At 44.4% G+C, this 23,687-nt stretch overlaps 2 protein-coding genes across 3 annotated transcripts in view; both read right to left on the bottom strand.

Annotated features, from left to right (window-relative positions):
- The window catches only part of LOC122701865 (60S ribosomal protein L12-like), a 144,841-nt gene that overhangs the window by 104,329 nt on the left and 16,825 nt on the right, over window positions 1–23,687 (bottom strand). The gene's annotated exons all lie outside the window — the stretch shown is intronic.
- On the bottom strand, window positions 2,793–22,246 carry ZKSCAN1 (zinc finger with KRAB and SCAN domains 1). Of its 2 annotated transcripts, XM_043915211.1 has the most exons (7): window positions 22,091–22,242; window positions 16,640–16,719; window positions 14,500–15,022; window positions 14,100–14,253; window positions 12,085–12,176; window positions 11,686–11,812; window positions 2,793–9,703 (listed from the first exon to the last, which is right to left on the bottom strand). In XM_043915211.1, exons 3-7 carry the CDS (start codon window positions 14,923–14,925, stop codon window positions 8,811–8,813), a joined length of 1,692 nt encoding a protein of 563 aa, XP_043771146.1. In that variant the 5' UTR covers window positions 14,926–15,022; window positions 16,640–16,719; window positions 22,091–22,242; the 3' UTR covers window positions 2,793–8,810. The 2 variants fall into 2 exon arrangements, with proteins under 2 accessions (XP_043771146.1, XP_043771145.1); XM_043915210.1 differs by lacking the exon at window positions 16,640–16,719 and having other exon boundaries at window positions 22,091–22,246.

The following is a 23,687-nucleotide window of genomic DNA, read 5'->3' on the forward strand; positions in this document are numbered from 1 at the left end:
TTCAACAATCACATAGGAAGAAACTTATGGAGAGTTCTACTTGCAAAAAGTTCAATTAAACATTTGCTTTCCTGTAATTTCATCTCATTGATCCTAGTCTTTTTGTTTCTTTTAAACTGTGCCACAAGCCTTGTGGACTCTTAGTTCCCCAATCACTGATGGAACCCAGGCCCTCAGCAGTGAAACCACCAATTCTTGACCACTGAACTATTAGGGAATTCCCATGTTGATCCTAGTCTTGCCTGAGCTTTTCCTCTCACAAAATGCATGTAGTAGTTCTTGTCAGCCCCTTCAAAATTTTTGGAAACTGCCACATGATTGTCCCAAAGATCAGCTGCAAGTTTCACAATCTTGTCTGAAAGTTTGTTTCTGAATCTTGCAATGTAAAGTGTAACATGACCCTCTGAGGGCCCTGGTTTCTTATTTAAACAAATCTCCATACTCTGCCATATTCTCCCCCTTAACTCTCTACATTACTGTTTTCTTTTTTTTGGAAAGATTATTTGGTTTGAAAAGAAAAAGGCGGGGGGGGGGGGAGCAGGGTCCGTTCCCTTTGTAGCAGAAATCTGGAAAGCGAAATGCTACGCTGGTTACTGTAAGTCTACCCTCCCTCCTCTGTTTTGGACAGGGTGGTTGTGGTTCTCTACAAAAGAGCTGCTTTCAGGATTTTTGTCCCTTATGTTTCACTCACTTATCTTTACTGCTATCACTATGTTTTGCCAGTAGAGGGTGATCAAACCTTGATTTCTCTTAAAACAAGGCAAGCTCCTTGCCCATCACAGCTCTAAAACTTCCTTCCCCCCCACCCCCTGGAGTCCACCTGTACAGCCTGTTGCAAAGTTGCAAAGACATTCATTCAGCTAAAGAAAATGAAAAGAGAATCAAGGTTATGCAGTTAGACAACCCCATAGCTTAGACCTGAAACACTGTACTAATGAACCTTGGGGGACTTGAAGATGCAATTTAATTACCAGGAAAAGGGGAGTAATAACAACCTCCTCTGACAACTTTAAAGCGCCTGGATCACAGGAGAGTGAGCTAGCTTTGTAATTAGCTGTACCAGCACTAAGGACAATTTAAACTTCAAAACTCTGGGCTACAATATTTTTCTCACCTCCTGTGTTTTAATGTTGGCCTCCCACGCCCCACCGCCATGGATGTGGCTCGGCCCATTGCAGATCCTTTTTTGTTATCCTACCTTCTCTGGAGAAAGCCACCTGTCTTCTTAACAAGAGAAGGTAGTTCCCTGCCAAGACTTTTTACAAGAGCAGGTTGCCAGCTCATTGCCTTGTCGTGGAAGAACCCAGAAAAAAATGGCATTATCTCTGAGTAGATGAAGATCACAAAGGGCATGTGGACCAACCCTCCCACTTGCAAAATCCCTTCCTGCCCAGGACCCCACGTGTCACAGCTGACCTGATTTGCTGCAGCAACCTGCTCTGGCTGACTTGGCAACAAGGCTCCTTCTCCCAGGAACTTCCACTAGGATCACTCCTTCTGGTTGTGCAACTTGGGCCCTACAAAACCCGGGGGGCCACCATTCATCTCATCAGGGAGTTGTACAGTTTGTTTTTTAATATTTATTTGGCTGTGCTGGCTCTTAGTTGTAGCATGTGGGATCTAGTTCCCTGACCAGGGATGGAAGCTTTGCCCCCTGCATTGGGAGGGTGGAAGTCTTAGCCACTGGACCACCAGGGAAGTCCCTGGAGTTGTGCGGTTATCACAAGGCAGCCAAGTGTCTTGAGGAAGAGGTGCCTTTTCTAATTTGCCTCTGCCAGGACAATCAGAGGTTGAGGCTGGGCAGAGCTGGTTTTATGTATCTGCCTTACTCATTGCAGAACCTATTATTCCTGACATCCAGCACGTGGTCTGACAATGTTTACTGAAAGGGATTTAAATCTATTTCCTGGAGTCGTGCAGAACAGACTGAATCCCTCTTCTGACATGACAGGGCTTTAGGTACTTGAGGGTAGAGATCAAGTCCTTATGCCTTTTTTCCTCACCAAACAAAACCCTTCATTGCACACCAGAGGTGGTTTTGTTTTTCCCTCCTATGGTTGATGTCTTTTAAAATGCGAGTCCAGAACCACATGCAGGGTGCACAGTGGCCGGTAACTCAGGTAGAGGAAGACTCAGACCAGCACTTCCCGTGTTCAGGCGTCTGGAGTGGAGGCTGTGCTGAAGACACCTGAGACTTGGGAGGCGGCGGTGGCGACTACTGATGAACAGACACGCAAAGTTTGGAAAGGCCTCTTAAACCTGTATCAGCAATGTCCATTATTCCAGGGCCAATACTGGTCCTTTAGGACACCTTTAGGATATGGAAACTGAAGCTCAGGGGAAAATAGAACACTCTGCACTTCTCTCTGGTTTCTAGAGTGAAAAAAATTAAATGAGACAAAGCAAAATAAAAGTTTCTAATAAGCAAGGTTATTAGAAGTCATAGTTTAAAGATCTAAACTATCAGTTTTACATGCTATTCTTACCATTAGGATAGTTTCCTAAGATTCATAAAGTGGTCAAAGATTATTTAATGGTTTCATTTTGTGAGAAAATTATGTTTTAGGAGATCGTTAAAAAGCATCTTTATTCTGTGGTTTTTCATTCTGTTGCCCTCTTAGAAGCTACCTAAGCTCCTGAGAAATTACTTAGGACATGTCATTTGGGTGAGGGTTGTTTCTGGGTCGCAGTACGTGTGAAATACATTTGACTTTGAAATTATACTTCTATTTCTTTATCCAAAATGTACATTTTATGCAACCAAGGACAACAAAACACAAACATCACAACTATTGCCACCTAGAGATGATAATTTATTGTTTTACCAAGGTTGGAAGAGAACACAAAGAAAATATTTATTACAAATCCCCACCATCTCCTTCGCCGACCTCACTACTCTAACATTTCTCTGTCAGACAGCACCGGCCTCCCAAAATGGACCATTGACTATAAGTGCATATCAGTTTCATTTTCCTGCTATTTCTCATGATTGAAACTTTTAGCTCTTGGTCAAGGTTTCAAAAGACTTTTCAATGGAGGAGTTTCCTAGCTTTGACAACAACAAAAAAACCACTTTCCCTCTAAGATCCCATTACTTACCGAAAGAAGCCTTTCCAGAAATGTTAATGAGGATTTTAAATAAACAAGTTCACTTAAAAAATCATTTACTGAACATCTACCAAGCACCTGGACTCTTCAAAGACCAAATGAAAAGGCCAGGCTTGAACAGCAGTAACTTAACTCTGGGGGTGTACAAAGACAAGTGAGTTTCTTCTTTTGGTCTAATTGATTCTAAAGGAAGAAACCAGGAACTGACAAAACAGGAAAGGTTTATTTTATCCAGTCTACAGATAAACAAGACAATGCCTGAGTTAGTTCTCTATTATAGATTTAGGCTTATCGTGTTGACCTGGGTGTAATAATCTCTATTTAACTAAAAGCTAATAAAAATACATATGTTCATTTTAAAATAATTGCGAATTTTGCCTGCATATCCCACCCTTTGCCCCTAAACTCACAAATTTTCCTGTATCATCACAACCCGTTTCCTCCCACCCACCCCCCTCACATATCTGTTTTCACAGAACCCCTACAACCAGAAGCATCTCTAATATGCTTTGTCCTTGCTCGGGCGGGGCAGTGGGCAAGTACTGGTCCACAACTCATGGCCGGTCTCTCTCCTCTCCCTCCCCCAGGCTCCCCTGTTACTCTTAAGCAGCTGGAGTCTGGCTTCCGCAACCCTCCTCCCTACTCTCCTTCATGGCGCATCTGACCTTGTTGGGAGACTAACCAAAAACAACTTGGGGGCACCTGTGGCTGCCCAGTCCGTTCCCTGGACCAAAGGAACTTGAAACCCACATCTGATGCTAGAGTGAAATCCCAGTTTCAGCATCACCTTTCAATACCTCACAAACTTACTCTTTGCATCTTAACACACTCAGCCTGACTGCTTAATGAGTGCTTGCTGAAGGGAGAAAATTTAATTTAGGACCAATTAACTTTGCTGATTGCTGTGCAATTTGAAGTGAGTCATGATTCTTTAGTAAATGGAGGTGAGAAATTCAACAATTAAAAGAAAAACCTGTTAAATAACAGACCATTGTTCAGAAGTCAATCTAATGTCCACTCTTTACCTTCCACAGTTTCAGAATAAGAGAAGAACATGAGGTTTGTGGTAACCACTATTAAACAGAACCAGACAATATGAAACTAAGTTCTCATGTTAAGACATTCTTATGTGATGTCTAAAATATTTCCCAAACTTGTTTGACCTGCAGAATCGGAGATGGCTTACCTCCCTATAACTTCAAGTTTGTTTTTACAAAGCTCTGAAAAGTAAAAGATAATTTCAGTTTTAGATATAATAAAAAATTAATTTGAATAGCAAAATAAGTAACTACTTTTCAATGTACAGTAGTGTGTCCATCCCAGGAATGAAACCCAAATGTTAGAGAAACTTTTTAAACAATGCTTTCTATTATATTCTCCAGCAGTAGCTGAAATGAAAATCTACTCTAACTTCTACAAAAACATCTATTTATACCACTTACTTTCCTTTTCTCTGATTCTACATTTTGCTTTGCAATCTGCAGACCTGCATTTGGTTTCCCAGTTCAGGCACCATGGCCCCCTCATCACTATTTCTGAGCAACTGCACAGAGTGGGACCACAAACACATGGCTTCTCTGGCAGGTATTGCTGTCACTGTCTGATTACGTGTTAATTCTGTTACACCAATTTACACGATGATTCTTCCATGACGGTGGTAGGATGAACCTGGTTAGCTAGCTTTAGATGAATACGTAGGACAACCAGACCCTGCAATAAAAGGTGATCAACTCTAGGATAAAGAGAAAAAAGTTCTTTCTCAGCTGTGAATCTTCTCAAGCCCTCTCTAATCATCACAAGCCAGGGGAGGTGAGTGGGATCAGGGGAGGTATAGAGGGAACACTGCAATGCCAGGGCCTGGATGCACCTGTGTCTATTTTCCAGGGAAAAGTCCATCTTCGTGTTTTCCTACCCCATGTTTTCTCAACACAGAGATGAAAGAGTTAGTGGGGGAAGCAGGATGATGCTTTACACCATTGGTCCAGGTCAAGATAGTAAGTGGTCCCCCTAGCCTTCCCAGTCCACTCCCTACTCTCAATTCATGGAGCAGACCTTCTTCCGCCCCCGACAAGCTCAGAGAACCCATTCTCCTTGCTTGAATCGGTGATCTGACAGCTAAGCGTCGAGTTCCTGGCTGTGGAACCTGCAGGTGTCTATAGCGAACTGTTCCATTTTAGTTCCCTATTCACCTGTCCCTCCTAACGAAATCTACTCATTCCTAAGCTCTTGACTTGATAAGCACCAAACTATGCAGTGTGTTTTTTTTTTCCCTCTCCTCAGTTCTGTGAATTGACTTTTTGTCTATGTCAATTTCACTACTCACTCCAAAACACTGCTCTTTTGGAGTGATGTGTTCTGTCAAATAGATTAAAATAAAAATACATTATCTGGCACAGGGTGTATACAGAGTAACAGGGGCTGGAGGTACAAAACACAGACACTGACATTACGATCATACAAAATATATAGAAGTACCCAACATTAACAATTTTTGTCAGAAATTGTACATTTTGCTATTTCTTTAGCATTTCCCCTTTTTTTCCTTCTGTGGATCCTCTGCAGTTAAGATTGAGCTTTCTCCACAGTGTTTCTGAAATTCATTACACGACTGGAACATACTGAAGGAATTCCTTTTCTGTCCAAAGCAATGAGTGCTATACATGGAAAGTTTTCCTCACATATAATATTAACAATGTTTATTTACAGTGAGCTTTCTGATGCTAAGAGCTGAAATGTGATTAAAGGCTTTGCCATATTTATCACATTTAAGAGGTTCCTTCCTGGAATGAATTTTCTGATGCCAGGTAAGATGCGAATTCTTACCTCTCAAAAGGGTCAACCTGTCTGTACATCTTTAGCACAGTTTCACTTTAAAATACTAAGTGCCCTAACATATCAAGATGCCTTATACATCTGCAGTCTTAGGCTTTAGCCTTGCCTGCCAGGATGAAGCAGAAATAAATGCCCTGCAACCTGAAGAATTTTACTTCTCTTCCTGGCAAGGTTAAGGTATATTTTTAAAAACCTCTCAAAAATGTCCACTGGGTCAGCTAGCATGCCACCAATTAACTAGAGCCCTTGAACTGTTAACAGACTTCAGCCAGTCGAGGACTTTCAATCCCAAGCGCTACTTTAGATGTTGTCAGCCTTTTGGACCATGACCCAATTACTGAGCAGCTGATCAATGGATGCAATGCGAATAGTTTTAATAAACAGCAGTAGCCTGTTTTCTTCAGAAATGATGTCTTCAAACAGCTATTTCAAGGAGTCCATCTGCAGAAGACCTGGAACAATCCCCACAGCTGTCCCACAGTCTGTACAATATCCCAGGAAAATGGGAATTACATATGGGGGAACAGGTTATAATTTCCACAAAAAGAAATGATGGTAGAATTATGTTGGCATGGAGTTGTGGCTCAAAAAGGCCAATGTGGACCCAGCCATCGTTCTTTGACTCTTCAGAACAGGTGGCGCTTTGATCAGTGTCTTGAGTTAAGCACCTCACTGCTTTCAGTAGCTCCCTGGCAGCGGACGTCTTTGCTCAAACGCACCAAGTTTTCTACTTGACCATCCTTGTCTTACTCTGAAGAAAATTCCTCAAAGCAGTTTCTTCTACCTTCCCTTTTCTATCAAAAGGTAGTCAGGTTTGCCCTTCTGGAGTATCACTCCTTTTCTTAATCTGGTTGGATAGACTACTCTGGTCACCAGCTGACCTCGGTGAAACTCCCCCAAGCAACACTGATGCAGCTGCTTAGGAGCTGCAGGGAGGCTGGGGGCGGGTCCAAGTTACAGAGGCCAGAGGATTAGTGCTGCCTGGCCTGGAGTTGAGGCTACAGCTGCCCCACCTCCATGGCTCCCCATGAAGCTGACCCTGTCTCACAAGCTTGGGCTGTTGGTTGACGAACAAGTGACGGATGAGTTTTAGTTCTTGACGGAAAATCTCAAACTCTACGTGGCAGGGGGGTGGGGAGTCTCCTATCAGGAGGCTAGTCTTCAGGTGTGTTCTTAGTCTGTTTCTAAGTTCCTGCATGAGCAGTCACCCCCACCTGAAGCCCTGAGGACTTCCTATGTAGCCCACGCTGCTTGGGGCTCGTGTGTGTGTATCCAGAAATGGTCTGTTATGAGCTTCTAGAAGGGAGTGCAACCTCCTGCACAGATGGTGGGAAAGATCAAAGCTTCACAGCCTCACCCGTCTTTAGTGACGAGAAACAGAAAAGACACCGTGCAGAATGACTGCGACATACCCACCTACATTTCAGTAGGCTGGTGAGTTTCTCGGAGCAACAGACATGTTTAGTAACTGCCAGATAATGGTGTCAAATGCTTTTTCAGTTTCTGGAAGGGGTGGGGGAAAAGTGTTCCTTTTTCTGAAAAGCAACAGAAATCACATCTTCTGAACTTTATTGTTTAACGTTCCACATGATTCAGAAAGTGCTCCAATCATCACGGTGTCCAGCAGTTGACTGACAGATTCTGGTGAACATCTTTGCCATAAACGGATGTCCAACAATAGCCTAAGTGTCTTTTGTAAGATGATGACAACAAAGTCACTTCTGACATTCCCTGGTACTCGCTCTCTGATCTGGGTCTAGATAAGAGTCTATGCCGGTGGTGGACTGACACGTTTGTTTTATCTTCAAGACAAAAACAAACATGAGACTCTGGAGCTCTAGCAATGCCCTTGGCCCTGAGGGTCTCACAAGCTGGCCTGGGCTACTGTATTTCAGGTCCTCCTGACTCACGGGCCCTGTGGTGAATGTCAAAGCCCTGCTAGAAGTCAGGCCTAAGGAGCACTTCTTACATGTTCAGCACTGCGTCTAGGACTGTCCAGGATATAAATATAAATATATCCCTGACAGGAGAAGCGTCTCTTCTGGGGAGTGATGGAAACTTTCACACATGGAACAAGGAAGGATCACAGACAGTATGCAATCAAGTGCTCACTCATGGAGAGATGTGCTGAGGAGTGCGACAGCGCTTTAGGAACTCAGGGATCTCACAAAGGGAGAGAAGTTTTGAATCACAGTTGCCATTTCAGCAGGATTTGTCTCAGTGAGGAGGACAGACCACCTACCTTTGGGACTGCTGCCTGGTGCACGTGTACTCTCCCTTTCAGGAAGAGACTGAAATCTTTGGTTTGATATGGATGAGCGCAGTCCTAGATTTCTACAGCTTTGGTAGGCTACCATTACCCGGACAGAACTTACCATATCTATGTAATTAGTTTGAGCAGCAGGTCTCCATGTAGTTTGTTCGAACTGTCCCTCTTTTTTGAGAAATAATGTTCAGCAAGATGTTGGCCAAGTAGGGTTTGCCTGTGGCAAGCAGGTTTTGGACATCGGTGTCGTTTTCACAGACACGATCTCAGTCTTTCAATTATATGGTGTGGCTGTGGAGAGTCCAAGAGTGCCTTAGAGGTACCCTCATTACTGAAAGCCTTGCTGTTTTCCCGTGTGTGTGCTTCTATCCTGTGTAGAAGTAGCATGTGGATTACATCCTAAGTTGAGCATTTCCCTACAGGGGCTTTGGAAGAACTACCGGCCCACGGACTACACAAAGGCAGAACACTGCTGATGTAGCTGGAACGATCCTTGAGTGTGATTTTCTTTATAACCTGTTTAGGCTTTTTTTTTTCTGCTCCATGGGCACAAATCTCTGAAATCATTTTAGAAACGAAAGGGGGAAATGGCTTGACAAACGCTTTACACACAGCTTTTCAGGAATGCTCCGAACGCGTCGAGGGAGGCCGGGCTGTACTCTGAGGCTCGCTCTCTGGTGTGGATTCTGTGATGCAGAGTGAGGGTCGAGCTCCGGGTGAAGGCTTTGCCACACTTCGTGCACTTATAGGGCTTTTCTCGGGTGTGAATTCTCCGGTGCAAAATAAGGTATGAGTTTCGGTTGAAAGCTTTTCCGCACTCACTACATTCGTAGGGTTTTTCCCCCGTGTGGATTCTCTGATGCTTAGTGAGGTCTGAGCTCTGGCTGAAGGCCTTCCCACACTCGTTACATTCATAGGGTTTCTCCCCAGAGTGGATTCGCTGATGCAGAATGAGATTTGAACTGTGACTGAAGGCTTTGCCACACTCGTTACATTCATGAGGCTTCTCTCCTGTGTGGATGCGCTGATGCAGGACGAGGTTTGAGTTAAGACTGAAGGCTTTCCCACACTCACTACATTCATAGGGCTTCTCTCCAGTGTGGATTATTTTATGGCGAATAAGGCTTGAACTCCGTGTGAAGCATTTTCCACATTCATCACATCTGTGGGACTTGGTTCCCGTGGGAACTTCCTCGGTGGTGGTGAAGTTGGAGCTCAGACTGAAGCTTCTTCCCAGACCCTTCCCCTTCTCCCTCGGGCCTCGCTCTCCTGTGCTGGGTTTTTTCTCCTTGACTGTAGCTGGCCCCGAGTCTCTCTTTTCTTTTCCAGCTTTCTCCTCAGGGTTTCTCTGCTGCCTTTCTACCACTCTGCCCTGCTGTTCACGCTTTTCTCCGACATCTTTCTGGAATTTTCCTGCGGTCTCCCCACGTGATGCTGAGTCTTCTGCACTTTCAGCCTTTGAGGTGGACTCCTCAGTCTCATTCCTGTTTTCACAACCTGACACAATAAATAGAAAATACAAATAGCACCTTCCTCTTTTGAATATATGGTTTACTCAAGTGACACTTTCCCAGGAAGCCTCTACATACCTGCAAAATGACCTCACAGTACAAATTGTAGACAAAATAGTAGAAAAAGGGAAAAAACACAGGGATAACAGGGAGAACTGGGAAATGTGAGGGCAGGCAAAGAGTGGGAAGGACAATGCAGGGAGTGTGCAGAAGCTGGGAACAAGCAGAAGGAACAGACCAGGCGAGAAAAGAAGGGAAGGGGTGAGGCATTAAAGAACATAAGAGGTCACAACACATGGTTCTATAATTGGTCACCCAATAATTAATTTGAAAGAATCAATACACGTTAAAAAAAAAGTTTCAGTTTTAATTTATGAAATATATTTTGAAGTATTTATGAAATTAAAAAGAATCTGGCAGGTGACGTGGACCTTCAGACACATGAAACGGTTTCTCTCCACCAGGGAGAAGAGAGGTGACGTGCTCAAGTAACAGGGCTGAGGGAGAGAGGCTGGTTGTGGCATCAGTAAATGTAACTGAAACTTTCACTGACAGATGATTGAGAATTACTAAGAACAAAGAAAGTGAACACAAGTCTGGAAATGGCTAACAAAGGATGTAATTTAAGAAAACAAGATTTTACAAATGCAGAGCTGATTTGTGGTTTTAGCAACCTGCAAAAACTGGAATATATTTTTATTGCAGACTGCTATATTCTGTGTGCCACTCTATTTTTTAAGTACAGACTAAAAACTGTTCAGTACAAAAACACTATTTTATATGTTTACATTTGTCTACGGGAAAAAACCAAACAAACCCAAATCTATTCTTCATTTATTTGGCCTTAAGAAACCTTTCCAAGTGGGTGTGCACTACCTCAACACAACCACTGAAGGAGCTGAATATCTAGACCCTGACTTAGTGATGAAACTGCCATAAACAGTGACCCGATCATAAGGAAAGTGAAACTGGTCCATTCTTTTGAATTCCAAGCCTAGGTCCTTGATGATCTGGATGGTTCCCTATGTTGTAAGTTAGCAACAGATGGGTACTACCCAGCTCACAAACACAGATCAGTATTTTGGCTTAATTTTCACCTCATCCAAAGAGCAAGTATTAAGAATCGAACCCCAGCTAATCCTATGGTTCAAAACAAAACTTGAAGTTTCTGTAGTTAACATCCTCTCTTCCTAGTTTCCCTTCATTCACATTCCCCTAGCTCTCCCCAGGCAGAAGTCTCAGGAAGTGGGCTTTCTCTGTGACAGGACTGATCTGACAGTTTCCTACAGTGAAGTCTCCCAGGGGTTGAGACCTAACAGAGACAAATGAGATTGTCAGCTGCGTCACCTTGTCTTATCCAGTTGATGCCTCTGAGAACTTCTTTGTTCTTACTACACACTCAGGAGCCAGAGCTCTTCACAGAAGATCACCATTAGGTTTGGAACCTAGGAAACCTGACCCTGAGGGAGGGACAGGCATAAGGTCATGGAATTATACAGTTTTGGTGGAGCAGTGCTCATAGGACGCGAGACTGAAAACCCGTGGAAGGACACCTGGTGGGCTCAGAACAACTCCCAGGTTAGGATGAGACTGACGGTCAGTGCCCACCTGGCCATCTACACTGAAAAACAGACACTCCCCAACCCCGACAAAAGCACCTCAGTTGTAACCACAGGGAATGAAGCAGAATCCTCGCTGGTGACGGAGTAGTTGAAGAGGTAGGGAATCAAAACACAAGAGTTGCTTCTGCTTTCAAAAGACTCCCTAGAGGTAAAACTACCTAGACCTAGGAAATCCACGTGAGGTCAGGAAGTCCCAGTGCCAGGCTTTGGGATGAAATAAACAGTGTTCTCCTTCTCCATCTGGTCTGAACAAACGGGCTCGGTAGTCTAACACATCAAAGACCCCACAGCTACTGGAAAAAGAGGTAATACACTCTTATCACAAGTAATCCTGCACCCGTCTTACCCTGGGAAATCACGTTCCCATAATTCTCCTGCCTGGCGTCCCTATTGAGATTCCTCCGAGCCAGGTTCTGACATCCCCATTCCTCCAGGATGAGGGACACGGCCATGTCCTCGATCTTCACCATTGCCTGAAATAACACGAGATCCCCACACTCAGTTCCCCCAAAGCCCAGGGACAGTCCCACTGCCCGAACCTGCAGTCAGGGACGGAGGTGACTGCAGACCTACAGGATGCTGGGAAGAAAAGGCGGCCGCGCCGGGTTCCAATGGACCCCGGGGAGTGGGGCTACTCTGTGGGCCCGGGCTTCAGCAGCCAGCGTCTTGGGAGAAGACAGCCAGGAGAGCCCCAGCAAGAGGCAGACGGCAGGGACTCAAGAGGGCAGAGGGGCCCACAGCTCACCTGGGAATCTGCCGAGAACAATGCAGATGCCATCGCCTGGTCTCTGGGAGCCCCCTCAGGATGAGGGGCAGGAACGTGGGTGGCAGGGAGAGCTGAAGGAGGAGAAAGGAGCTGTGAGTGAAGCCAGCTCTGCTCTGGGTCCCCCTCAAAGAAGGGCCCAGGGCACCCTCTTCCCTGCACTAGTGTGCCTGATGTTCAACGAGGAACTGCAGACTGACAATTACAGAGACTGTAAGAAGGCCGGCGTGAGCTGTGTCTTCCCAGGACTTCTGTTCTTGGGCAGGGGGAACAAGGAGTCACAGAGGGTGAAACAGGCCCGAAGAGGGTAACGACTTGCCTGACGTCCCCTGTTGAGAGGGCAGAGCCAGAACCAGAACCAGGTTCCTGTCCTCAGCTACAGAAGTGGGTGACACTCAGCTCTTGAGTCAAGGACTTCAGATTTCCATCCAGTTGTGAAAAATTAAGTTTTAAAAATCTCTAGCAGTAATGCCTTGAAACAGAGAAGGAAGGGGCTCTTCTTATTTTTAAGTTTCTGCCAATTTTTGTCCCTCTACTTTTCTCCTTCACTTGACCAGTTTTTGGATAAAACACACACAGGGTCTGAGTGCTGATGAGATATTTCCAAGTGTATGACGGCATGGGTTGATACTCCTCTAATAAAAGACATACTCAACACAGGATCACACTAACTGCAATGCGTCAGAAAAACTGGAAAATTCTTAGGAGACTGCAAAATCAAAACCTTCCCTTGCCAAGTAATGTTAGATTTGGAAATGTTACTGGTAAACAGATGATGTTACTGTATTCCAAAGATATTAGAAAAACGATTCTGAAACAGAATTACTAAAAGCTAGAGCAAAGTGTCCAAAAAAATCAAGTACCTAGCACTCCAACCTTATAAGAGTGAGGAAATGCTATGGAAGATGATCAGCACAAAGAGGAAACTAAGAATAAGTGCATATTTACTATGTAACAACTATATATTCCAGGATTTCTAGAACTATTACTCCGGTAATCTGAAGCCCTAATCTGGCATTTAAAACCATGAATATCCTTTTCCATTTCCTAATTTCAACCCCTACGAGGAAATAATGGGATGGGGTGGACAGTGGTGGACTAAACTTCACAGCATACTGGATGGTTCACGTGGGTTTCTCCAGCTTATGAATGCTGGCTGTCCTCCAGAACGCAATGCTTCCTTCAGCTCTATACGCCCACCCTAAACGTCACTACAAGCATACACACTGGGTAAGGACTGTGCATTTATCAGCTCTTGAACAATCATTCTTTTAGCATGTTATCATTATTTACTGATAGTCTATGTACCTACTTTGATTTTAAAACTGGATAAAATACATTAATATTTCCCTCAAAGGAAAAAAAACTCATTTCTATTTATATGACTCTGAAATGATTTTTTTTGCCTCACGTTCCTCAACCAAAAACATTTTTTCCTTCCTTTTCCCATTCTTTGGAATTTCTGAAAGTAACCTAGAAAAAGAGTGCTGTTATACAGTATTTATACATTTTAAAGAAAATGAATTTATTTATTCTGGGGCTGTGCTGCGTGGCATGGAGGATCGTTTCCCTCACCACACACTGAACCCATGCCCCCTGCAGTGGAAACACGGAGTCTTAACCCCTGGACCACCAGGGAAGTCCCAAATAAAATCAATTTAAAAATGATCTTTTTACAGATAATTTATGACATACCAACTGCTGAATATATATCATCTCCTCAGGACTTTCCTGTTAAAAAAAGGTCTGCTAGACATCCAGAATGCTAACAATTCAACAAACAATATAATGTCCACCCAAGTTTATTATGCACATACCACTTACCTCCTCAGTGACACTCTTTAACTCATGAAATTGGTCTGTAGGCTGTTTCCTCTGATGTGTAGTAGTAATGACAACAGAAACAAGCATGCCTCTCTCCTACAGGCACCAACACCACAGACACATCTGATCGGTGCGTCCCTGCTTCACACCCCACGTGAAACCTGGCTTCTTACCTCGAGGTTGTAACAGACGGGGTTTCCGAGATGAATGTTTGAAATGGGACTGGGTGGGCTCATGAGGAAGGTCAAAGCTCGAGGACTCCTGCACTGGATCCAGAGGCACCATCCCCCTTGCGAGCATCTCAGGCCCATGAACTTGACCTGGGACCTGAGGACAAACGGGTTGGGCTTGTGGGTAAATTACTTTTTAAACAGGAATTTAGACAAACACAAAGACAGTAATATGCCAGTGGCTGGGCGAGGGCCAGGGCCAGAGTACTTTTTTAACAGCCAAGTGGAGCAGGATCGAAGTACCACAAAGACTATAAACACGAGCTTTAAATCAAACTCTCTCTCCGCTCTGGTGTCAGAGTCCACGTGCTGCTCACACGTCCCAGGCGTCACCTGGCCTCACCTGCTGCCCTGACAAATCCAGCTCCAGATCCTCCAGCAGGGTCACAGCCTCCTCCCCGCTGTCGGGCCGGTACTCCTGCAGCCAGGCCTGGAGCTCCCGGGGCAGGATGGAGAGGAACTGCTCGAGCACCAGCAGCTCCAGGATCTGCTCCTTGGTGTGGATCTCGGGCCGCAGCCACTGGTGGCAGAGCTCCTTCAGTCGACTCAGGGCCTCTCGAGGCCCGAACGTGTTCTGGTAACAGAAGTGCCTGAAGCGCTGGCGGAAGATCTCCGGGTCGGGCGGGGGAGACTCCTGGAGGCTGGCGTCCTGCCCCCACATGTGCTCCTCCTCATCCTCCTCTTCCACCTTCACTATCACGATACCGTCCTTCTCCTGGGCAGCCTGGGGGGACAGACCTGTGGCTTCCCTCGACTCAGCAGTCATCATTCAGGCTCAGGGACCTGACTCGATCCCAACAGGGTCTGTGCTCGTGTGCGCCCCTTTCTGTCCTGTGAGATGTCTGGTATCCGTTTCTGTACTATTCCTGAAGAGTTAAAAAAAAAAAAAATTACTGGTACCTTTATGAAACAAACCTTTTTAAAAACAAAACAAAACAAAAGTGATACTCTGCCGTTAATACTTCATACAAGGCTACACATTCAAGCATTAAAAACGCCTCTGGGGGGAAAAAAAAGGCTTCTGAATAGTAAAGGAAAAAAAAGCCCCCAGTACCAACTGTTCCACTGTCACTTTATAGATACTGAGGTTTTGGAAGCAAACCCCCAACTGGCGAATTCTACCCTCAGGGTGTCTGCTGGAGTCCAAGCACCTTCCTTCCAGGGGGAAGGCAGGTTATGACGTCAAGTGTTTACACACTCAGCCTGGGAGAGCTGAGAAAGGGTGCCGGGCGGGGGCTCGCAGTGGCACGTGTACGCGCTCCCGGCAGAACCCGGGGCACCCTTTTTTCGCGCTCCCGGCAGGACCCGGGGCACCCTCTCACAGATGACGCGACTGCGGCGTGGTGACCTCAGCCGCGCGCTCAGGAGCGAGAGGCCGCCTGCCTAGTGGAGCCGACACTCAGGCCAGATCTGAAGGCTCGGACTTGTGACCCCCATTCAGCTACTTCTATGACTTTTGCGGGTGCCTTGGTCAGTACAAAATGATCCACTTTGAATAAGGAAAATGTCAGAGTGCCTATTTCTATTTTAAAAGTGAGAGAAAATAGACCACATTTAATGTACAAATGGATACTAACAAGCTCACTTGGTCTAAACGCTGAACATGTTCACAAGAGACAGTATCGGGGGGTGATGCAGGGGCAAAATGGGTCAAACGACACAAACTTCCTGTTATAAAATAAGTCAGTCCTGGGGATGGAGTCACAGCGTGGTGACTCCAGTTAATACTGTGCTGCATGTTTGAAAGCTGCTGCAAGAAGTTCTTAAAAATTCTCTTCAAATGAAAAAAATGTAACTATGGTGACAGATGTTATCTGGACTTACTGGGATCACTTGGCAATATACAGAAACACTGAATCATTATGTATCTTGAAACTAACCTTATGCTATATATCAACTACATCTTAGAAAAGAAAAAGCAGCTTTAGAGATTCTTGCAGAGAAACTACAAGAAGGGGAGACACTAGGAAGGCAAACACACACAAACAAGAAAATGGCATGGCGGAAGCTTCTGTCTACAGCAATTTTTAACTCAGCCAGGTTAGAAGGTGAAAACCAATGTGGATCTAAATGTAACAAGAAGTCAACCAACAAGTGAAAAAGTTAAAAAAAAAAAAAAAAAGAAAGAAAAAAGTATGAGGAAGGAACTATTAGTTGGTTGTTACATAATTTTAACCACTAAAACTGATACTTAGCATCCTTGAAACTCCTTACTGTCTACACATTTTAAAAACTTGGAAATATTCCCTAATTTGTTTAAGAACTTCCAAATGAGGATTTTTAGTGGGTCTTAAGCCTGTTTGTTAAAATTATAAAACATCTTTTGATTAGTTTGTAAGAAGAGGTGATATAAAGGCATGGAAAAATGGAGATGTAGAAGGTGAATTTCAAAGAACAAAAACTGAAGAGGGTTGGTGGACAGGAGCAATCACGAGTTACTAAGCAGACGCAAAAATGTATTTCTTTCATCTCAATTGACAAACCTTTGTGAGGCATCGTTTTCACCTCTACAGCCATCAAAATTAAGCATCAAGTTCAATTGAGTTTTAGAGACAGCATCCGTCTGTATCAAAATGAGATAAGCCAATAGTTTTATTAAACTAACAAAACATTTTTAATTACATGACTTTCACTAAAAAATTATTAGCAATTTTGGTGGAAAACAGATCATGTACATTTAAAGCACAAAATTATTTTAGAAAAGAACAACTTACTGTATTTTTTTTTAATTATACAAAATGCTGGTATAATAATATATGTATGTAACTTTTGTAAACAGTTTTTACGGACAGGATTGTGTGACTGGAAAAGTTTGGACATGACTGTTCTAAACAAAGATTATGATTTTAATCTGAGGCTTATAACAGGATTCATTTTTTCTTTCTTTGGTCCCTAATAAAAAACAGAAATTGTTCTTAAAATAGCAGCTTATAATTACAATAAAGAACATTACATTCAAAAAGGCTCTCTGCATAAATATAAAAAGAATGTGGGAATTAAGTCATTTCTCCAATACTTTAAACTGGTAAAAGTCCTGTTGTAAACCATCTTCTAAAAAGCAAGAGAATTCCAGAAGAACATCTACTTCTGCTTCACTGACTCTGCTAAAGCCTTTGACTGTGTGGATCACAACAAACTGTGGAAAATTTTTAAAGAGATGGGAATACCAGACCACCTTACCTGCCTTCTGAGAAATCTGTACACAGGCCAAGAAGCAACAGTTAGAACTGGACATGGAACAACAGACTGGTTCCAAATTGGGAAAGGAGTACATCAGGGCTGTATATTGTCACCCTGCTTATTTAACTTCTATGCAGAGTACATCATGAAAAACAGGGCTGGATGAAGCACAAGCTGGAATCAAAATTGCCGGGAGAAATATCAACAACCTCAGATACGCAGATGACATCACCCTTATGGCACAAAGTGAAGAGGAACTAAAGAGCCTCTTGATGAAAGTGAGAGAGAGAGAAAAAGCCAGTTTAAAAACTCAACATTCAGAAAACTAAGACCATGACATCCAGTCCCATCACTTCAGGGCAAGTAGATGGGTAAACAATGGACTGATGCTGAAGCTGAAACTCCAATACTCTGGCCACCTGATGCGAAGAACTGACTCATTTGAAAAGACCTTGATGCTGGGAAAGATTGAAGGTGGGAGGAGAAGGGGACAACAGAGGACGAGATGGTTGGATGGCATCACCAACTCAATGGACATGAGTCTGAGCAAGCTCCAGGAGTTGGTGATGGACAGGGAAGCCTGATGTGCTGCAGTCCATGGGGTCACAAAAGTCAGACATGACTGAGCAACTGAACTGAACTGACCCATTCCTTCAGACTTGTTTTGCACTCCACGCCCTTGCTGGGGAAATATATTTTGTTTTTCAACTTCAGAGCAACTTTACCTAGAAAGTCCTTGGTTACAAGTATTCAATTTCCTAAGCATTTCTGAAGATTTATCATACGCAAGGGCTTCCCAGGTGGCACTGTGGTAAAGAATCTGCCTGCCAATGCAGGAGATTCGGGTTCGATCCCTGGGTCAGGAAGATCCCTCAGAAAAGGAAATGGCAACACACTCCAAAATTTTTGCCTGGGAAATCCTATGGACAGAGGAGCTTGGAGGGCTACAGTCCACAAGGTCGCAAGAGTCAGACATGACTTAGTGACGAAAACAACACAAATACACATGGTGTCACCCTAGGCTGAGGGGAATAAAAAGATGAGAAGCGTGATTCCAGTTTTTACACAAATCATTAGAGTACAGAGCAGATGTTCCAACAGTTCTAAGGAGGTTTCAACGTGAGTGCTGGGGCAGCCCCGAGGCAGCTTCCAGGAAACGGCCCCCATGGAGCTGGAGCATCAGAAGAGCCAGGACCTGAACAAGAGGCAGCAAGCAGGGAGTCCAAGAGAGCACTCTTTTGGCTGGCTTTCTCCCAGCTGGGAGGCTAAATAACTCCTGTAAGGCTTGGTCTCTTTCATTTCATTCGGAAAAGTGGGAAAAAAGAGTATCTTTTCCAGCTATGCCAGAACCGTCTTCCACCATCCCAATATCCAGGTTCCACATCTCCTGCCGACACTAGTGCTTCATCCCCACCCAGTTTGTCTTGCTTCCATTTCTCCCCATTCCAACACGAATAACATACCAAGGTCAACGAAGTATTGCCAAAGTCTGCTGCTGGTCACTCCCGCCTTCCCCTCAGTTACTCTCCGTGAATCCTTAATATCTACTGACTTAGCGTTCAAACAACACACTCCGCTGGACTTTCCACTTCCATTACTTTTCTCTTAGTAGTAGTGATCCCTTCTATTTCAGCCTATTCTGCCCATTAACGTTCCTGTTAACATAACACCCATTAACTTGGGGTGTGACTTTGCATCTTTACTCCTTTGCTAGGACAAATCTCCCACCTTTATCAACCTCAACTGGTCAAATTTCACTCACCTTCAAGATGTTTCCTGACATTCCAAATTAAAGACGATATCTTCCTCCTTTGAACACTGTTGGGACTTTCTCTGTCAGGCATGTCTACTCTCCTTGTATTACCATTACCTGAGTTTCTATCACCACCTCCCAACTAAACATTAAGCCCCTCGAGGACAAGGACTCTTGTTCACTTTTCTTCCAAAGAACTGAGCAGACCTTAATTCTGTTAAATTGGAGAGAAGAAATAAGAACAACTATTTCAGCTCCCCTTGTCATCTTACTGCCTTCAGTGGCAACTAGGGATCAGCTGGTCCATGAACATCTCATTCACTCAGACTGAGAACTTCATCTCTGATTCCTTTCCCCTTACGTAAGTACATTCATCTCCAAGCACCAGGGAGATGCAATTCTTTGTTCACACTTATTTTTGTATCTAGTTCTGTGAAGAATGGCTTCCTCTCTTTGGTTCCCTACCTTCATTTTCCTCCTCTCCTTCACAATTCGTCTCCAACCTTGCTCTCAAGATTCTTCTTCCTAAAACTGCATAGAGCCTTGCAATCCAACACTCCCCAGCACGTGGTCCCAGCGTCCCCATCAAGCTTCATTTCCCATCAATTTCTTCCCCTCCCCTGCATGAACCTTATCCATCCAGCAAAATGACTCTACTCCGTATTTCCTAAATGTCTTATACTTTGACTGTCATCCCTTTCTCACATCATAATGCCTGGGATTTCCCTCCCAGTCTTCACTGCCTTTTCAAATCCTCCTTATCCTTCAGAGCTAAGCTGAAATGCCACTTGCCCCTCATCTGTTCAATTCAAGAAGCCTCTAGTAGGCATAATAGTAAGAACCAATGTTAACTCTGGTCTATGTACCAGGCATTTCACACTACACTCTTAGAAGGTAGGTACAATTGTGGTCACAATGTATAACAATGAAACTAAGGTTGATAGATGTTAAGGAACACTCATGGTCACAGAGCAATTAAATGGTTAAGTCAGGATTTGAAATGAGTTCTGTGAGACTCAGTTCAGGTTCCAACCATCACACCAAACTCACTTAAGCAATGGGACAAACCCTGTTATAGTCAAAGCAGCACAAGCTGGAACACCTGAATTCCAGTCTCCTCGGATGAGTAAGTTACTGTCCCTGGGTGAGTTATTGAACCTCTCCTACAGCCAGTATCTTTATTTGTCAAACAGGGGGAGGGTAGGATCAGAGGAGCAGACAACTATCTCTGGGGTCCCTTTGAGTGTAAACCATTCTGACACACTATCCGATACAGATAAGATTACCCCCCCGTAACTGGTTCTCACCAAAGGTAAATACAAAAGATTTTCTTACAAAAAAGGCTTGGAGTTACAAGCTCACTTTATTTCAGAGGCTATTTTCTAAACAGGCCAGTTATCTTTTCCAGGGTATAGTCGACATTTTAAACTGCCCCCTCCCCCATTTTTGAGAAGCACTCTGAAATGTTTTAAAACAGGAAAAAGCTACCTTTAAAAGATAACTAGGAAAAAAAGAAAAAAAAGATAACTAGGTATCCTGAGAATTCCAAAAGAATACTGATACTCAGAATAAAAAGGAAAGATTTAACGTAACACTCATCTGTATTTAGATACAGTATAAAGTTAGCAAAAATTTAAAAGCTTAGATCAAGCAGAGAATCAGCAAAAACCTAAGGTATTGATTAGTGAGCCTCCCTGTTTGTATTTTAAGATTGGTGAAAACAGCCTGAAATAATGAACAAGAATCATGCATATTAATTCAGAGACAATACAAACTTGGAGAAACATTCTGGGGCAAATTATCATCATGGTTCCCTAAGAAATAATGCTATTTCTCCACATGTGGCTGGCAAATACAGTAACAGGGCTTTGTTGACTGGTCACAATGAATCCTCCACAATTCAATTCAACAAGTATTTATTGACCACCTCCAATCCGCCTAGCAATGGCCTGTACAATAAATGCTTTCTTTGGTCTCAGGCCATGTAACAGCCGCTCTCTATAATGAAAGTATCTTATTGTCTACTGGAGGCACTGTAGGAAGGGGAGGGCAGGGGGCAGTGTCAGGCTGAACTGTAGCTGAATTTTTCAATTACAATGACTAAAGCAAATAATCTCAAAGTTGGAGGGGCCTTTGGAAAAAACCTAATCTGATGGATGACAGAACTCCGAGTTGGCAGAAGTGTCCTGTCTTATCCAAGGTCACTCAGTTAATCAGTCTCCTAATGGTCCCGTGCAATTGCCACAAATTCCTTTCACTCTTCACCCTTCCAAGTCAGGCAGAGTAACTACTACCCAGAAATAAAAAAGGCACCTAATCTTCCGGACGGCTCGTTTTCAAAAGCCTTCGAAATATGCCCTAAAGCTGAGAGAGTGGGACGTACGTATTATCTCTCTTAGACCAGAATCACTTCTCCATCCACTCAGACTAGGCTTCATACGCTCTTTAATCACCGCTTGGGGGACAGGGTGAGGAGAAGCAGGTGATCTGGAAACACGTTCTCGGCATCTTGAAACGTGTCCGTTTCTCATTTTCACCTGAGATCTTTCAAGGACCCCGAAAATTAAAAAAACAAACAAACAAAAAAACCTCTCACTGGAATAAAAAGCAAATGGCGACTAAAGCCTAGGGAAGGAAAAATAACCAACAGGGGTCGGTTCGCTAGCGACCCGGTTCTCAAAAACATCAAGCGAAGACGACGACGTTGCAGGTGAGGGCCCGAAAGGGGCCCGCAGACAACCGTTCCCCCGGGTCTCCCAGGACCTCCTGCCAAGGTCCGAGGCCCTATCCCTGCCTGGGCCCCCGATGGGGCGGAGTCAGCTACCCCGGGGGACGGCGCTGCCTACGGCCCGGCCTGAGGAGGGGACAGGGGCACGGACTCGCTGCTCGCGACGCCCGGGTCGCCAGGAGAGGACCCCGGGTTCGCAGCTGCAGAGCCCACCCCCACGCACACACCCCTGCGGCCCCGCCCGCTCCCTCAGAGGCCGGCCCCAAATCTCACCGTGAGCCCCGGGAGCGGCTGGGGGCGCTGGGCGAGAAAAGGGAGTTGACTCTGGGGCTCAGGCCGGCCGAAGGGCGCCGCGCTCAGCTCCAGGCCCTCCTGACGCCTCGACACAGACACAATGAGTCACAAAGGCCGGAAGTGTGTCAGCACCTCGCCTTCCGGGACTGCGCCGCGCTTCCGGGTCCTCTCTAGGAGGGCGGGAGGATTCGACATCTCGGTTTCCCCAATGCTGGACATGTCTACTGCCCTGCACTGGTGCAGCCTCCCGCTTTGGGGGTCCCCTCCCGCAGTCTGTGCGCCCCCAAGTTAGGGCTGGGGACGAAAGGATTGTGTCTTTTCGAGATACAAACAGACTGTCCAACTCTGACACCAGTCCATCTGATAATTCGATTTCTCCTTTTTCACCTCGGGCAGTCCTTGTAGTAATTAGAGTTATTATCAAGCAATAATACTGAGTAATTGTATGTTTGTGGCAGAGGAGCTGAAAGAACGATGTACACAGAGGAGATCAAAGTTAAGCCATGGGTGGCTCAGTTTCACAAAACTATGTTGGTAGTTCCTCTCCAGCCCTGAAGGTGTCTGCCAATTGAGTGGGTGGTATTTTCAAATACTTGGCTTGTGAATAAAGAACGTCTTTCTATGCCCAAGCTAGTCATAAGGTTCTATGTTCTGCTCATGTGATATATGCTATTATAGCAATTTAAAAGACGTTTTCAGAATAATAACAGGCACTTTTGCCTTCAAGGTGCTTTCACAACCTACAACAATTATGGCCTTCACCTGGCAAGATAAGACAGAAGTAATACTCTACCTGCTGAGCAAGAGCACCCACAGACTTTAATGATTGTGACTTTGCTCTATATTCCAAGGCAAGTTCTGGGGAGAGACTGAACTTAGTAGTTTGGCTGTATGACTCCTATAGTTTGAAGAGTACTTTGAAAAAATATTTGAAAACTAAAAGTCAATTACAGTATTGTTAAATGAAAAGTGCAAAATGGAGAAAAGTAATCACTTATAATCCTTCCACCCTAACCCAATTATGATGGGTTTATCTCTTTCCTATCTGTTTTTGTATATATGTGTGTGTGTATGTGCTAAGTTGCTCCAGTCATATCCAACTCTTTTTGACCCTGTGGACTGTAGCCCACCAGGCTCTTCTGTCCATGAGATTCTCCAGGCAAGAATACTAGAGTGGGTTTTCATGCCCTCCTTCAGGGGATCTTCCCAACCCAGGAATGGAACCAGTGTCTCTTACATCTCCTGCATTAGCAGATGAGTTCCTTACCACTAGCACCACATGGGAAGCCCTTCCCTATGTATATATTTTTATTTATTATTTTAAATATGGTTCAAAATTATAGATTGTATTGGATAGGTGGCTGATATGTTTGAAGTACCTGCTACATTCATATTGTGTGACCACTTTTTGGACCAAATTGATGGGATCAGGTTTGGGCACTTTTTGGAAGCACAGTTTATATGCTGACCACTGGGATTACAGAGGTGGTCTGGTCTGAGAGCTCTGAAGAATGGAACAGTAGGGAAGTAAAGCATCTAGATCTCCTTTCTTGGGGAGTTCAGATGTGAGGCAATC

This window comes from Cervus elaphus, chromosome 10 (genome assembly GCF_910594005.1).
Source record: "Cervus elaphus chromosome 10, mCerEla1.1, whole genome shotgun sequence".
Lineage (NCBI taxonomy): Eukaryota > Metazoa > Chordata > Mammalia > Artiodactyla > Cervidae > Cervus > Cervus elaphus.